This window comes from Strix uralensis, chromosome 21 (assembly GCF_047716275.1).
Source record: "Strix uralensis isolate ZFMK-TIS-50842 chromosome 21, bStrUra1, whole genome shotgun sequence".
In the NCBI taxonomy this organism is placed as follows: Eukaryota; Metazoa; Chordata; class Aves; order Strigiformes; family Strigidae; genus Strix; species Strix uralensis.
The window spans coordinates 6,852,446-6,869,508 of record NC_133992.1 but is presented as its reverse complement, the minus strand read 5'-3'; the positions used below and the strand labels follow the sequence as shown (position 1 = coordinate 6,869,508).

The following is a 17,063-nucleotide window of genomic DNA, read 5'->3' as shown; positions in this document are numbered from 1 at the left end:
GTACAGCAAAAGTAGGCAGAAGATGCAGATTACAAACAACTCACAGAGAACAGAGGAGAGTTTATTACAGTGTCTCACAAGAGCTCTTCTCCCTTACTCCTAAGAATTACTGTAGGAAGCTTGGGTTTGAAGGCAACATGAAGTGGAACAGCTTTTTACATTACACTGCTCTCCATGAGGAGATGAAACCTCTTCCCTATGCTCTAGTTCTCAACAGGTGCTTCCACATACTGTTTTTCCAGCAGTCTGTCGTAACAGCTTAAGAGAGGCTAGGGAAGTGCTAGCCACTCTTGAAACAATCCCCTCTTCCAGCCTTGTCCTTGGGGAAGAGAGTTGTGATCTCCCTTCTGGCTTTGTAAGTTAACTTACAAGAGATATAAAGAGAAAATAAATGTTTTTGCAAGACATAAGTGATTAGTACCAGCTTTCAAACTGAAACATATGGTACCACCATGTCATGTGGCCTATCTGATGTCCTGTCTCATTTTAGTAGAGCTGTTCTAAGTCAGATCAAATGTCCTTGTGAAAGCTGCAAGATCCCTCTTTATTCTGATGCACCATTAAAGCAGATCCAGTGCTCAGGTCCTTCAGATGTTAACAGGATTGCTCATGCTATGCAAATATTAAACAGTTCTTAAAAAAAAAAAATATGTATTTGCTGTAACAATGGAAAACAGTTAGTTTACTACCCATAGCTACTTAAACACAGAAATTTAAACAGTCTCCACTCCTGATCTCCTAGATCAGGATCACTGCTTTCTACAGTTAACACTCTGGTTGTCCAACACTCTCTACAGCAGCTCCCACTCCATATGAACACACAAACTCCTATGGCAACAGGCACAGATGAAAACTTAAAAAAAATAAAAATAATCAAGATGAACAGAAACACATCTCACTTCAAGCAGCTTTATAATGCAGGAGTCTGGTTAAAGTGGAGATAGTAAAACAGGCAGCAAGACCGAGATGTGACAGTCATTTTACCTCTGCTCACATGACTGCATCGAAGGCACACCGATGACCTTTGAGCCAGTTCAGAAGCTGTCCTTTATCTGTGAAAGTTCAAGTCAGTTGTGCTTTGAATAAATACTTCTCCGTAGTTACACTTGAACTGCTGCATTATATACCAGAAATACAGAAAGTGTCCATGCACAGCCCTGAAGCACTTTGAGTATAGCCCTTGCCAGGTTAACTCATGGATCACAGAAGTTGTAGGCATCACCAGCACACACAGATGGCAGGCACACTCCCACAGAGACACAGCAGCCAGAGAGCTGACTGGCCAGACGAAGAATCAGAATGGAAGAAGGACAGAAAGCAAAACTTGCTTGTAGGAGTTCGGCATTCAAGGTTACTACTGCAGAACTCCGACCAAGCCACTGTAATAACTGGGTAGGAGTCTCTGCTAGGACAAGTTCACTGCTTGAGTTCATGGTTGGACTCTAACAGGACTCTTCAAGAAATAATTCAGACAGCAGCTGAGCTAGTTATTAGTCATTCGCCTTGTTAATCATTTATGGTTGTCACTTTGTTCATTCTTAAAAAATCCCTCCCTTAAGCTTTAACAGAAAAAAAAAAATTAAAATCCAGTGCTTAAGACAGAGACTAGCAACTGAATTTTGTAAGGCTTTGGGCTGACTCTTACTGGAGTGCAGCACTGCTTATAACCAATGGGCTTTCTAGTGCCATCGGTAGCACACTCAGTACAACAACAGAAGCTGTACAGATCACAGCAACCCTGAGGTAATAAAAGTATAAAGGAAGAGATGGAATCAACGTGAGATACGTATGATAATCTTGCCACCTAGAAGAGATTTTGAGAAAGACACTCTTGCTAATTACACAACAGGAGCAGCAGTGAGAAAAAAAATAATAGTCAGTATATTTCAGTTTTTCCTTTGTTTTACACACACACTCCCCTTAATGGTATCCATGCAGGCTTCCCTGCAGAACCGTCACTAGTGTTAAAAACCAGATCTTTAGTCTTTCTTTCTATCTGTACAAAGTGCAGTTGGAATTGATTTTAATCTCCCAAACTGGTTGCAGAAAGGACAGAAAGTCTTCCTCTCCCTTCCACCTAGGTCACCCCAGCCTAGTTCCCCTCCCTCTTAAGAAGTTTTTTAAAATTAAAAGCCCTAATTAAGCATGATCAACTTGAGATTAGTTTTGTCATCTTCTTCCAAAAAGAAAAACCCAAACAAAAAGCAAAAACAAAACACACAATCAATGCCTCACCCACCCCAAAAACAATAGTTCCATTTAAAAAAATAAATAAATAGTGTGTATATTTCATGCTAAAAAAAAAAAAAAAAAAGAAAAGTCACAGAAAGGATTCATTTTTGGTTTTCCCTCCCCCAAACATGACACCAGGCATTTTCTCCCCCCTCCCCTGACGTAGACATGATGGTACATTCCAACCGGCAATGTGCATCTGTGTTGAAAATGAGTTTCTACTCCTGCACGGTCCCACATGCATCAGGGAGCATCCAGCTAGCTGCTAAAGCAGAGCAAAGGCTTTCAGGTTTTGGGTATGGTCCCTGCCTGTTCCTTTGGTCCGTCTGTTAAAAGGCTCCTTGCTGCTCCCAGGTCTCTGCTCTTGTCTGTCTCCGTTAAAACGTGCACTCTGGTCCTCACACTTCTCGAGTCACTGGAGCTTCGTACCCAGCTTGCGCTGTCTGTTTCTGCAACGGCAACACAGAGGGAAGGCTGAGAGAGGTGGCCCCAACCCTACCACAGGGTACTGCAGCAAACCAGGGGCAAAAGATAGGAGGATAAAAGTAAGGCTCTGCTTAGCTCCACACAAAAATAAAGCTGGCCCCACCATACTCTACAGGGAGACCAGGCCTTCCTACCTCTTACAGTCCTCAAACACCCACCGTATCTTAAACGTGCACAAGCTCACATGTGGATGCAAGATTATAAACAATTGCTTGCAAAAAACGTGGGCTAGGGAGCTGAAATACTATTTAAATGAAACATTCTCTAATCTCACACTCTCCAGACTCGCCTTCCAGACGCAGTAGTTAAAACACAACTTGGTTATTTCTTTACTCTGTACTATTCTACCCGCAGCAACTATCTACATATTTGAAAATAAATTAATGACTACATTTGACAAGTCAAACCAGCTGCAGCTCCTCCACCCCCAGTAAAACTTACCTTGCCTCTGCTCTCGTGACTGTGTATTCAAACCACAGGATGTTAGGAATGAGGCTGGTGTCTCGGATTAAAAAGAACTCTGAAATTGGCCTGGAAAGAGACAAGGTGATGGAAAGGGAGAAACAATTAGACTTTTTCCCCACCACAATTTTGACTAAAAAAAAGGGCACAAAACCTGCTCTAGATCTAACATTACTGTTCTATTGCCCTTCAGGCTGGGAAAAGGGCTCCTTGTTAATTTAATCAAAAAACCTCTCTTCTTTTTTCTTTCTTTATACAATGTTTCCAGGCTATATTACACTTAATGCCTTTCCAATTTCACTAGGTCATTAGACGTTCATTAGGAAAGGTCTGTTCTGCTCAAAAAGCTTCACCAGCACTCTGCCATAGTAGGGCTTCACAAACGTAACAGTTGCTTTAAGTTCCTCTCTCCCCGCCCCCCATCAAGCATGGATATATGATCCTTTGTATACGCATGCACAAGAAAACATGGAGGAACAAGTAGGTTACACATCGGTCAGCATGCAAAACTGGAACAGAACCCAGGAATTCTCATTTCTAACATCTGTAACTTTGGGGGCTCATACAAGTTTGAGCAGCCCATTTACAGCCAGGCCTTGCACAGCTACAACTAAAGTTTTAGAGACTGAAGTATCTTTACATTTGTTTTGCTTCACACGCAAGGTACAATTTTTACACCCATTGATTAGGAAAATTTTCTTTTGCCAGGCAATTCTACTACACCTGTGTTACCAGCTCATTGCAAGGGACTGATTTAATGAGCATAACAACAACCCACAGAATGCAGACTTGCAGGAATAAAACCTTCACAGAATAAAGAGACTTACCATGCAGCTATCCTTGGGAAGAGAGGAGTTAATATCTCTTGTGTGAAGGCAAACCAGGCTATGGCCATAATGCTTCCTGCCACACCTCCATATAAGACTTGGCTCCAGGTGTGGTAAAGCAAATAAACCCTGCAGTGGAAGAGAAGAGTCACCAGACAGACGTTAAAACAAGAGGAGGCACGACTCAAGGGCTGATGTTTCACTGGACCCTCAGACATCCTGAGCAAGTTACCCTCCAGATGTGAAAAGTGGGTATCTTTACTTTTTTCATTAAAAATCTGGGAAAAAAAAAAAAAAAAGTGGGGAAAAACTGTCCTCCCTCCTACAGCAGTTTCACCTTAGAGCGCTTCTACTTTGAGCATAATTCAATAACCCTCCACATTCTTCTTCATCTACCTTTGGATTAGCTGAGCAACTATTACTGTAGGTTCCCATGAGAGACTTTTCCAAAGCCAGTAATGGGACAAGTCTCCTCCCAGGCACCAAAGCTGGGGCTTAAAGGCTTTTAAGAACACAGACAGCATTTTTGTTACGATTTTGCTGCTCTCAAACGCGACAGCACGAAGGCTGCACTACCACAGCGTGCTTACTGTGACTGCAGCCATACACAAAGCTGTACTAATGGTCTGGTAAGTCACCCGTGCACATGAGCTACATGAGTCACATTCAAAATTCTTTTTACTCATTTATCATAAAGCTATTAAGATCATCTTATCTGACCCTTTGCCTAGCACAGACCACTGGATTTCTTCAAATTAATTTTTGTGTGAATTAGACCATATATCTCTTATGAAATTGCCCTGTCAGAATTTTAAAAATAACCAGGAATAAGGAATCAGCTGTAGTGTACAGTCAACTGTGCCAACAGGTAAATACTTTCCTGTGGAAAACATGGCCTTATTTCTAGCCTGAATTTGTCTGGTTTCCAATCAGTGGAGCTCATTCTATGTGTTTGTATGTATTTTTTTTTTCCTGAATCTACTAAAGGGAAAAAAAACATTATCAAAGCTTCATTTTCTTTATTCATCTTAATACAACTAAATCTTGCAAGTCAAACAGCTATAAATGTTTTTATTAACTAATGCTCAAGCAAAACAATCAGATTGATCGACTGTAGCAATCCACATGCTGCAGATACTGGTGTGTCAAGGCATGGTGCAAGGCTTTCGTGATTAGTGCTGGAAAGAGGGCGAGGCAGTGAGGCTAGAGCATGGCAACAGAGCCGATGGGGAATTGGCACAAGCTCAGCTGATCTTGGGTTTTATAAATGCTCCTGTGAAGCACCACACGTGTAGCACCTTTGCTTATCTGAAGGGTCTCATGGCAACACGGCAACTTCCGCAAAGCTCTGACTTGTACAATGCAGTCGTCGAGAATTACATCAGAAATGCAGGATAAAGAATGACAGGTCTGCTGGCTGCTAAAGGCCATAGGACTTGTATGAGAGCATAAGACAAACAATTGCTCCATACCTACTATATGAGACTAGCAAAGCCACTGTGACGAGGCAGATGGACAGCACATGTCGCCATAGTAAATCCAGAAACCTCGCATTGTTTGTTTGGTGCATTCTGAAAGAGATGGAGAGCCATTAGCACAGTGGCAGGGAGCTGAGCAGTCCTTATCTCTGTTCTCACTATCTCTGAAACCCTAGGAAAGCTCTACTCCAGTGGGGTCATGGGCAGCTCGATACCATCCCAGCAGCAATCCGTCCCACAGGCAGCAGTTAAAGAGAAGCCAGAAAGCCACACTTCTCTCTCTCCAACTGTTAACAGGGATTGCTGTGATGGAAGGCAGAATGCTCACAATTACTGCAAGTGATGTGAAAGGCACATGCTGAGCATATGCAACAGGGAGCCAAGACGTCAGAGTCCCTCCATCGTCCACAAAGCTAGGAGGAACTGTGAGTTTTGCCTTCCTCCACACATGGAGCCACAAGACAGAGCCATGCCCCAGCGAGAATTTCAGAAAAGCACAGCACAGCATGTAAAACCAGTACTCGGTAAGGGAGATGAACTAAAAGGTCATGCAAGTGGGCAACAGGTATTATCTAAAAGATTGCAGACAACCCCACTGACAAAACTGAGTAGACACATGAGAAAGCAGCTCTTCTTTCCTCCTCCCTATTCCCCCCCCCATCTTCCCTCACACTGGTGGATCATCACTGCTTAGAAAAAGCAAATCAGGAGACCTGTACCCAGACAGGCATAGGAGGCCCACCCGTACCCGTCAGTTTTCAGCACTGGTAACTACAGTCCTGAGACAGACATGCTTCATCCACCCTAGCCACAGTGAATTGTGCAATTCCTCAGATTTAATTCCATTATGCCACTGAAGTGGCACACAGCGAGGGAGCCATCTATTTCAGGTGTTTCAACATATTAACAGCCAAAACCTGACATTGAATTTTTACCTTAAATAAAGGAACAGAAAGGAATAGACAGAGAAAAACCACATGAATTGGGAGTGGCTGGACGGCATCCCATATTTTGTGGTCACTGTTGAATGGGCTTCTGGGAAGAGAAGAAGAAAGAGTATGGTCAAGGTCTACTCTGTACATAGCAGCTGGAACGCTCCAGATGTGAAGCCAGACCACTCTGCTGCAGTATGTGCACATGAGTTCACAGGACACGTCTCTGCTCAGATGGCTCTGCCAGCCTTCTTACACCCAGACATCCAAAGCCAACATGAGGCAAAGGGGAAAATACCCTCTAACCCCCCCCAGTTAGCATTCCACTCAAAACTCAACCGACACCATGACACCAATGGGCCATACCATACCTTCGCAGGGCCGAGGCTCCCGGATTACATTTTTTATTAACCAGTTCACTCCCTCGTTGAATGCCAGCCCTCCCAAGAAAGAGATCTGTGAAGGCAAGACAACTGTGTCATCCTATCTAAAAGATCCATCTACTTACCAGGCTCTCTCTGTTGACAAAACCCCAAGCCGTATGTTCCTAATTTTCTTTTTTGACTACTAGAGTTAAAACCAACGGCTTCAAAATTGAAAGGAGGAAAAAAAGCAGTTCTTTTTCAGCCCACTTTGTGTATTTGGCAACACATTATGTACCTGCAGCTTTTCAGCAGATGATACACAGAGACAAAAATGACACTGTATAGTAATTCTGTTAGCATACTTCCACCAAGTGTAGAAAGTGATGCTTTTGAACAGGGTGGGTTTTGAGGGATTGTCTTTCTCCGACGACCAACAGGGGGAGTGCCCACACTGTTATTTGGGAAAATAGCTTTAAAAAGGTGACTTTTCAGGCTTTCTGACTTTTTCCTCCATGAACATTTTCGTCTTGAGGTCACTGTCTTCAGTCTAAAATGAAGTCACATTCTGAACTGAGCCAGACTGGTAGCATTTATTTTTACTTTTTAATTCCATAGTCCATACACCTCCTCTAAATTAGTCCTGCTGCTGTGATCAAATTCCCAGCTGGTGATGATACTCTGCCTCCTTAACACTCAGTCCCATTCCAGATGATGAAGCAATTTTTTCACTCTATGTCCTGAGCTACGGGTCAGACTGCTGCAAGCCAGCTAGAGTCCCTCTCCAGCTGGTGCCTTCCCACATCAAGAACTGGGAATCAACCTCAACACTTCTCTCATTACCAACACCTAACAAGCCCCTGTATTCAAAACCTTATGGATTTGTGCAATAGTTACTCTAGCTTATTCTCTTTTGGGTCAACGAGAAACCTTTGGGTTCCCAAAACTTAACAGCTGCCTCTCCTAGTTAGCATTGGCTTAATAACCTAGAAGTCCCATTCCCAAGCTACTGGTTCCCATGACACCATGGCCCTATGTTAGAAATCTGCTGCCAAAATCCTTTCACTGGCCCCTATTTTGTCTGTTTACCGAGGGCAAATGTTACAAGAGGTTTATACCTCCTAAAGGGAATTTATCCATGACACTGATTTCCAACTACCTGTCAGAGCAGACAGAAAGTAGTATCATGTATTCTAAGAAGTCCCTCATCGGTCATTTGGACAGAAGCAAGTCTCTTCTGTCCCTGGAATTTGATTCACAGCTGGGAAGCAGTCCTTACAGAAGGATCCACTCCCGTGGGAGTCTGCAGGTTTTATTTTGAATCCCTTTTCTGCCTCAGTAGTTCAAAGAAAGCACATCCTACTGAGTTAGACACAATCTCCTGCATATGCTGCCCATCTTGCAGGAACCTCCTAGTGCTATGATCATACTGGATCTTGGGAGCGTTCCCACTCTGCAACAGCTTTAGTTCCTCAGACATCTCCCTTGAAGTTTTTGGGCAGGCAATGCCCAAAACATACCACAGAGTAACAGAAAAGTCAGCAAAGGCTAAGCAGTCATTTAACCTGGTACAGGTGATAAGTGTCTCCTGCTGTTCTTTGACAGGAAGATCACTTTACCTAGGCTTACTCTTTAAAGAGAGGAAAAGAAGTGTGAATACAGGAGCACCAGGTGACAAAGGAAAAGACTTCTGTCATAAGGAGAAGCTGAGAAGGGAGAGAAGGACTCACCGTGTGAAGCTCTCTCTTGAATATGATGAGTGTTACAAAGCCAACAATAATGAATATTGGACCAAGACTCAAATAAGCTAAAAGCTGACCAGAGAAATCACCTAGGGAAACAAACAAGAGAAACAAATCAGTTTGAACTCCACAGGTACTTGCCTGCCACCAGAGCATGGGTCAGTTGGTGCCCTGAATCACTGAGAGCAGAGGGGCAAACTCAGCACTGCAGCAAGTCTCCATTTTGCAGACTGCTGCTGCTGCTCCAGCCCAGAGGAGCCGAGGCAAGGAAGACAGCAGTCCTTACATGCAGCTTCAAAAGCAGGGATGAGAGGAGCTTGGCATCCCTCAGCAGAGATTGCTGCCAGCCAATTTACAACAATGACCATGGGTGTGGGCCCAGAGTCACTTTAATCCAACATAAGCACAGGCTGCCGCAAAAGAGGCAGCGTCTTTCCCTCCCCCTCATTCACATTGCATCCCTCTGCCAGCAATTACCAGCAAACACTCCCCAAACAAATCCTTTCCCACCCCCTTACTAAAATGGGTTAGTTTTCAGCTGGATCAGCTCCCTAATCAGTCTCACCATGTGTCTGCATGAACACTAGCATTAGCAAAATGGGGAGAAAATAAACAGTTAAACATAGCAGGAGATAAAGGGGGAAAAAAAGGAAACTCTGCTTTCTAACTGGTAGCCCACTTGTACCACACAGAAGTGACTTAGGGCTTCCACCCCAAACAGCTAACAGTCTAGTCATCCCCCAGGGAGAATGGGGGAGCAGCAATGGGACCCCACATGAGGTCATAAGGTACTTCAAAACCTTCATCCTGAACTATCACAGATACAGAAGTAGGCAAACAGCTATGTATTTTGATCTAAGTTTCTCTTGCCTCTCTTCCCTGAAAAAAGACACACACAAAAGTATTTGGAGAGAAGATGTCAGCATAAATTCCGAGGGAACAAAATATTACCAGAGTAATTTTGCTCCAAGATCAGCAATTCACATCTGGAGAGTGAGAACTATCTACCAGAGAATCTTTAAAGACAGTAGTCACTGCAAAAATGTGGTATAAACCCAGTGAACAACTTCAGAGGTGGGGTACTTCCTATATTGGTTCTCAGAGACTAGATCTTCTCCATCCCATCACTGAATACAAAAGGATCAGCCTCCACATAAATTTATCCTTCCTCCCTCCTCTCAAAAGGAAACAGGATGCCTCTGCAAGGCTGAGCATTGGACTCATTCCTAGATCAATTCCACTGCAAGATACTGAGTCTCCCCAGCCCACGCACCCACATTTTAAAACAGCACTTGGCAAAATGGACTTTAACCTCAGCCTCTGAATACTGGAACTGATAAAAAAAATTATTGCACTGCTACAAAGTTCACGCTGCTGATGTTCTTGCCACATAGTTGTGGTTACCTCAGGTGCAGTGCACAGATCCCTCTTGAATTCCAGACTGGGTTAGATTTGGGAACCAGCAACATTGTCAGCAAGGATTACTTGCAGGAGTTTTAGTTTGCAACACCAGTGAAACTGGGAAGAGTTGGAGGACAAAACCCACAAGAATACTGGGTTTTCACTGAAGTGAGGTTCTATTTTGGTTTTAACTTGAAAAGTGTTAGAAGACACTGAATTTGAAACTTTTCTTGCACCATATGGCAGGTTTGCCTTGCATCAGGTGGGTTCCAAATGCTCCCAAAGCAGAACAGCAATGTATTATGGTAATGCAAAGTGGATGTGACAGCATCAGTCACCTGGCAATAGAGAATCAAGCCCCTTATGGTTTTGCATAAATCACACACTCTCAACAAAATGAATCCTGTCTTAAATGATGAGGGAACTCATGAGACAAGCCACCAGATAATCAAAACTACCCTGAAAGCCTTCGTAATACTTTCCAATAATCTCAGTTCCAGTGTTACCAGCTGAAGGTAGCTCATCATCAAGGAATCGCCATGTTTCAGATCATTCACTGTTAATCCGTGGTACATAAAGGCTTAGCGCTTCAAGACTAAAAGCCGTAATTTTGTCAAGTAGAAACCAAACGAGATTGTTTATCTTCTCAGGGGGGTTCTATTTCTTCTGCAGATGGTGGAAGAATACTTAAAGAAGTAGTCTTTTAATTTAAATAGCATCAGCAGCACCAAACTCAAGATCCTCCATTATGTTATAAGATAACATACCCAATAAATCAAGCCACACAGACTTCACCAGCACACAACACACACTTGAACCTGAAGCGGAGAACCAGAAACCATCGCTCCCAGATGCTGCCTGCAGGCAGAGTACCAATCCTTTACTCAATCTTAACATAATAGCTCTGTAAACATTTCAGCTGTCCATTTAAAATAGAACAGAGATAGCATTAATAATATTTCATATTACTGCGGCTAACAGCAATCAAACAAAATCATATTCTGAAGCCACTTTTTTTCTAGGGGAGGAGGCAAATAAATAGCTGCGCACTAACTGAAGGCGGCACTTCTGCTATGCCCTGGGAGCTACACCAGGAACTCACAAACGCCATCATAACTGCACTCACTAGATTAGCGGTTCAAGGCAGAGCTGCACTAACTAAGCCAGCTCCAAAATGATTGGAAATCCCCAGTGAAGAAGGCAAAGCAAGCTGCGAGAGAAAGGCCAGCACGCGCAGCGCTCCCGGGGCCTCAGAGCGTGATTACTTGTGTCACTCCTATCTACTCTCACGCTCCAGTGCGCTCACAGACTTATTCCCAGAGAAAGGGGACTTGCAGGAGAGCCGACAGTTTGAAGTCCAATCAGATCTAGCAAGATCCCCCCCCACTGCCTTTTTATAAAAATTAATTTTTCTTCATTTTACTAAACTTGGGAATTTTAAAGCAATTCCTCCAAACAGTAAGAACAGAGACAAAACATCTGGAAAAAATGCAAAAGGAAGATCTATTTAATACACAGCCTGGGTTTTGTTTTGTTTTAAATTCTGCTTTTTCAAAGTCCAGCCTCCCCTGAGCATCATTTGGGGCTCATGAGGCAAAAATAAAGAACCCAACTACCTCATTTCTAGGCACCCAAGAGATAAATAGGTGAAACACTATACATAGCTCAGAAGCACACTATTTTTTCAGCCTTCATTCAGCATCTACTTCTGCTCCAATTCAACATTTTACCCAGCATTCTTTCAGTGGAAATATCCCAGCTTTACCACATTAGCTTAACCTGTATATAATGTAAAAATGTGAATCAACAGCACTCTAACCACATCCTACCGCAAGATCTAGCTTTACCACCGCCACCACTGCTTCCTATTGAAGCATCTATTTGTGGCACTGCTGCTGGTCGTATGTTCTTGACTAAACGCATGAGTGCAAGTTGCACAGACAGCATGTGGTGTATCTGTGTCACAGGCATTTACACCAGTAAATATTCATGATGGATCGTCATTTCCCCTACTTGCACATATCCTGATATCACAAGCTGTGGGACAGTAAAAATATCTTCAGGAGGCTTTAAACTACAGCATAAAAAGCACACATCGGACATGAAACTCCTGCAGGAAGATTAAACATAAAACCTTGCATTAAAGAAGCCAAACGACTGAGTGGCTTCTTTCAACAGATATTACTTAGCTACAAGATGAGCCCTGACTGGCGAGCTACCACCCTAAACAGAAATCACAGCGAGGGTTATCAGAACAAACATTCCTATAGGAGCAACACGTGCTGATAGCGAATAGCAACGAGAACTGCTGAGCCAAAGTACACACACAGCACGAGCACCTTTGCTCCGAGGCACCTTTTCACCGGGTTGATTCCGCACACCTGCCTCTCCAACGCTGCCCGACTGTAGTAAACACCTTTTTTCCAACTGAGAAAACAGGAAGATTCTCTGTCGTTCTGCAGAGAAAGAGTTTGGCACGCCAGGTTTCTCTCCTTAAAGAATTTGTCCAACGTGAGGAGAGGAGGTCCAGAAAGTCCCAGAGCATTAAGAATCCCAGCTGCACTGAAGAGAGGAAGTTTTTTGGTTTTTTTTTTCTCCAAATAATAATAAAAAACCCAAACAAACCAGGAACTCGGTGTTTCTCCAGTGAAACTCACCCTACAGACAGGAAGTCCCTGAAGATGAGTTTTAAGTCTGCAACACAAAGTCATCCCATGCAAAGCAATGCATACGGGAAAAAACAACCCTAATTATACACACAACATGACATGATTTAGTTGAGTTGTTATCAAACAAAACCCCTCAGGCTTAGTGTGAGCCAATACCTTCAGAGTAGTATCCAATGCTCTGCAGCAGTCAAAAAGACAAGAAAACGTTCTTAAGAGCAAAACAGAAGTTACTGTTACAGCACTACAAAAGTTTACTATGCAATTCTGGTGTCACCATCTAAAAAGGAATAGTAAACACAGAAAGGCAAATAGAAAGATAACAAGTATGCAACAGCAGCCATTTGGAAAATATTGATTAACTCGGACTTTCAGCTGAAAAAGGAAAATGGAGGATACACCGGTTCTACAAAGTCATAAATGTTATGGAGAAATGGACAGCAAACACTTGTTACCTCTCACTGCACATGAGAGTGATGAAACTACTGAGCAGTGGACTTAAAAGCAGAAAAGAAACAACCAACCACATTAAGTTTCAAAGCTCGGTGCCAAGGATACTGTGAGATCCAAAGCAGAAATGGGTTCAAAGAGCAATTAGACTTGTTCAGGGCAGAGCTTTTATATATCCACCAAAGGAGTTAACAATCCTGATGCAATCACCAGCTGATTACTGGAAAGACATACAGAAAAAGGATTATTCCTGTCTACCTGCCAGCAACCCCACACTACGCCAGATCATTCCTTGGTCTCACCAAAGTACAATTGTTGATATGAAAAGCTCCTGGACCAAACATTTCTGAAAGCAATATCAGAATGATGTTTTTAAAGGCTGTCCTCTTCAGCAGCATGCTTTAACACGCTGCCAAGTAACAGTGCCACTGCTGGTTTCTTCTCTCCGTGTTTGAACTTGACATTTACTATGGGTGGTATTTCAGTTAGGTCTCCAAGACCAGACTCAGACCAGTTTGCAGTTAACTACCACAGCGTTCATCTGCTGGTTTTCATTTGATCTTGCTCAAAGTTGACATTGCAGAAAGCCCTGGAGAACTGAGCAGCCCCACAAGCAGTGAGGATGGGTGTTTGGCATTTTGCACTATATAGCTATCGATAAAGAAACATTAGATAAAGACAGGGCTCTCCACAATTGCAAGCAGAAGCCCAAGAACGGGCTTCATCTGTCAGACAGAAATCAGCAGTGACTGCTTTTCACCTGGTCACAGCAAGAGGGACCATCACTCTTGGCAGATGAAAGTTGGGATGACAGCAGCTCTGCACTGCAAGTCTTTATAAAGACATGAGATTTTAAGAGCCGGTTGCCACAGGGGCTCAGCACACCACGCTCCAGGCCAGCAGTCTCTGGGATCAGCCAAGAGCAAAAGCCAACATTTGCCACACTACAGTGTATGACATGCCAGGAGAGCTTAATAATTTATGTTGGTAAAAGCAGGATCTATTTCTCATTCTGACCCCTCTCTTATCAGCACAAGGCTACATTAACTCCACCTGCTGAGCATACTGCCAACATCACTATTTTATAAATATACATTATCTAGCAGCTTTATGGACCTGTACTTAAGCTGTACACAGAACATAAACAGCTTTCTAAATAAAGTTAGAGAACTCTCCCCAAATCTAAGTAAAAGTATCAGACCTACCACATTACTGCAACTCATTTCTCTAGACCAAAGTAAATTAAGAAACTTTTGTACCTCCAGCTGTTCTAATGTTTTAGTCCTGTTCTCCCACTTCCATAATTATGTTTTATCCGAGACAAACGCAGCGTTCATCCCCTCAACACATAACCCTAATCTCAGTGGCGATTTACCCCCTCCACACGATCATCTTCTCCATTTGCCTGTATAAAAGCACTCAATGCTGAGAGAAAATAATCACGTTATGTTACATTCTTTAAGGTCTGACAGATAACCCTTGTGCAGAAATTTCAACCACCCAACCACCTCCATTTCCCAAACCAATCCCACAAATGGTCCAGAGGATGCTCTCTGTATACTGCCAGGTTCAGATAAAGAGATAAGACACAAAGATGAATATATCAGCACTACTGGAAAGATTATTCCCCCATCTCCCCCAAACTGTCACATTAATATATTTGAGAAGGGGGATGGCAGAAGAACGTACAGGATGAAGGAAAATGCAAGACAGAAAAGGAAATGCCGTCTTTCACATAAAGTATCACAGAAAACCACAAAACAGCCATACACAGGGGCAGGGGGCAAGAAATAATGTATTTCCAGCACCAGATCTTTTCAGCATTACCACATTTCAAGTCTTCTGGCTAAATGGGTACTTTCAACTCAGAAGATCCCAAAGCACTTTAGAAGCTTTAGGTATTGCACACTACTGAGAGGAGCTTTCATCGGAAACTAAAATCAAGCTATTGAAACAGGACACACAGCAACACTTCACGGCACGTTCGGGACTTGCTAGGAGAACTATTGAGAACAGTGTTAACACAAAATTTAGATTTTGACCAGATCGTCAATTAACTCTGACACGTCACACCCTGCTTTTTCTATTATCTTTGATTACAACAAGCAGCTAAAAAAATAAGTTTTTCTATCTCACCCAAAACCAGCCCAGTGCAAAGCACCTGAAGAGGAGCTCCTAAAGACCACAGTTACTAATGAGACACTACCTAGACAGCCGCTATTTGAATACAGACCCACTTGCTCTTGCACACTGGTAGGTCAGGGATTCATCCTACCTCAACGTGGGCCAGGTTGCTGGCACTGCAGTGCCACAGGGACACAGCACAGGACCTTAGTGGATCACACCACTGCCCCAGCTAGAGAAGCCCACCCTGCACACAGGCACTCCTGACTTCACCCCTGACTGTATCCAAATCCAAACGCTTACCAAGCACTGGCCTACAGGAAGCCCTGTGCCTGTCGTCCTCCGGGCATTTCCCACAGCCCACCTCAGTGGTAGGGCCGCCCTGCCACTGCACAGCTCCCTGGGATGCCACGAGGGCACACCAGGGCCCGCTGGCCCTCTGACACACCAAGGCAGACCTCCAGCATCAACCCAGACACCCAACAGCAGGGCAGGGAGGGAACACCCGGCCCCACCAAGCCCCTGTGGGGTGGCACCGGGGCTCTGGGGAGCGGGCACACCCTGGGTGGGGCCCGCACCTCGAGGCCCAGGGGTTGACACACATGGCCAGGCATGCCTGGGGGCTGCGGAGGGGGTGCGAGGCAGTGGTGTGAAGAGGGGAGGGGAGGGCAGGCGCGGCCCCGGGGCCCCTCAGCGGCGGGACAGGGCCGTATCCCGGCCGTGCCCCCCCAGCCCCCTTCCCCGCCTGGGGCTCGGCAGCCCCTGGAGCCCGGCGCCTCGCCAGGGCGCATGCGCAGTGCCGAGTCCCCCCGCGGCTCACTATCCGGCAGTGAGTCCCACCGCCCCCAGAGCGCACGCGCGCCCGGCCGCCTCAGGGCTGCCGCTCAATGGCTCACTATTTGGCAGCTGCCAGCCCGGCCCTCAGGGGGGCCGTGGAGCGGCGGGCGGGGCCCGCCCAGGAGAGCGGCGCGGCGGCCACCGGGGAGCCGGGCGGGGGCGAAGCGGAGTTTTACCTGCGGGATACTCGACGTGAGTGAGGGAGACCGGCCGCCACGGAGCGGGGAGCGAGCACTCTCCGACTGCGGCCATCTTACCCGGATACCGGGCCGGGCCACCGCGGCCAATCAGAACGCGCTTAAGGGGCGGTGCGACCAATGGGCGGGGGCGCGGCGAGCGGCGGCCCAATGACGCTGCGCGGCAGGTGAGGCGCCGGCCAACCCCCAGCCACCCAATTAAAAATCCAACCCGGGGAGCGGCGGAGCCAATAGCCAACTAGCATCGGTGCCCAATAGGAGGAGGGCGCAGGTAGCGGGAAAGCCAATCGCAAGAAAGGCGGGCGCCATTGCCCTTCGTCATTGGCGAAAGGAGCGATGTAGATTAGCCAATCAGCATCTTCCATTGCCGCCAGCTCTTAGCCAATCAGCTGCGGCGCTGGGGTGGCTGCTCGGGGGGCTGAGGAAGGGGCTTGTTGGCGACTTGGCGGTTAAAATGGCTTCTCCTGCCCGCGCCGGGACAGTCCCCGGGTGCCCCGCTGTGGAGCTGGGGGGCGCGGTGCCCGCGGGAGGAGCCCCCTCACCGCCTCCCTGCAGTCGCCCCACGGCCTCCTGCTGCGGTGCGGGTGTTCCTGCCGCTGAGGGCAGGGGAGGAGGAGCCGCTTCCTCCTCTGCCCCCTTGTCAATGAATAAGAACCAAACCAGCTTTCTCTCTTCGTCACCCTTTTCAAGGGTGAAAAGATGTGTTTTAAGAAGGGAATCATTTTATAAATGGTATTGCTACAGATACTACTACATAACAGGATTATTGCACTAGCCTAAGCATAACATTGCTACTCACCCCTGCACAGGAGTGATTAACTGACAAGGCCTAAGCACTGTTGAAAATGCCTTTTTTTTAAAAAAAAT

General features: G+C 45.3%; 1 protein-coding gene across 3 annotated transcripts; it reads right to left on the bottom strand.

Moving 5' to 3' along the window:
- Positions 1 to 40: 40 nt before the first annotated feature.
- DOLPP1 (dolichyldiphosphatase 1) lies at positions 41 to 16,280 on the bottom strand. 3 transcript variants are annotated; one of them, XR_012631877.1, is made up of 9 exons: positions 16,176 to 16,280; positions 8,510 to 8,610; positions 6,789 to 6,873; positions 6,421 to 6,520; positions 5,480 to 5,578; positions 4,008 to 4,136; positions 3,160 to 3,249; positions 2,542 to 2,681; positions 41 to 1,052 (listed from the first exon to the last, which is right to left on the bottom strand). XR_012631877.1 is itself a non-coding variant. In XM_074891615.1 (8 exons), exons 1-8 carry the CDS (start codon positions 16,249 to 16,251, stop codon positions 2,645 to 2,647), a joined length of 717 nt encoding a protein of 238 aa, XP_074747716.1. In that variant the 5' UTR covers positions 16,252 to 16,280; the 3' UTR covers positions 41 to 2,644. The 3 variants fall into 3 exon arrangements, 2 of the variants coding, with proteins under 2 accessions (XP_074747716.1, XP_074747717.1); XM_074891615.1 differs by having other exon boundaries at positions 41 to 2,681; XM_074891616.1 differs by lacking the exon at positions 5,480 to 5,578 and having other exon boundaries at positions 41 to 2,681.
- Between the last annotated feature and the right edge of the window lie 783 nt (positions 16,281 to 17,063).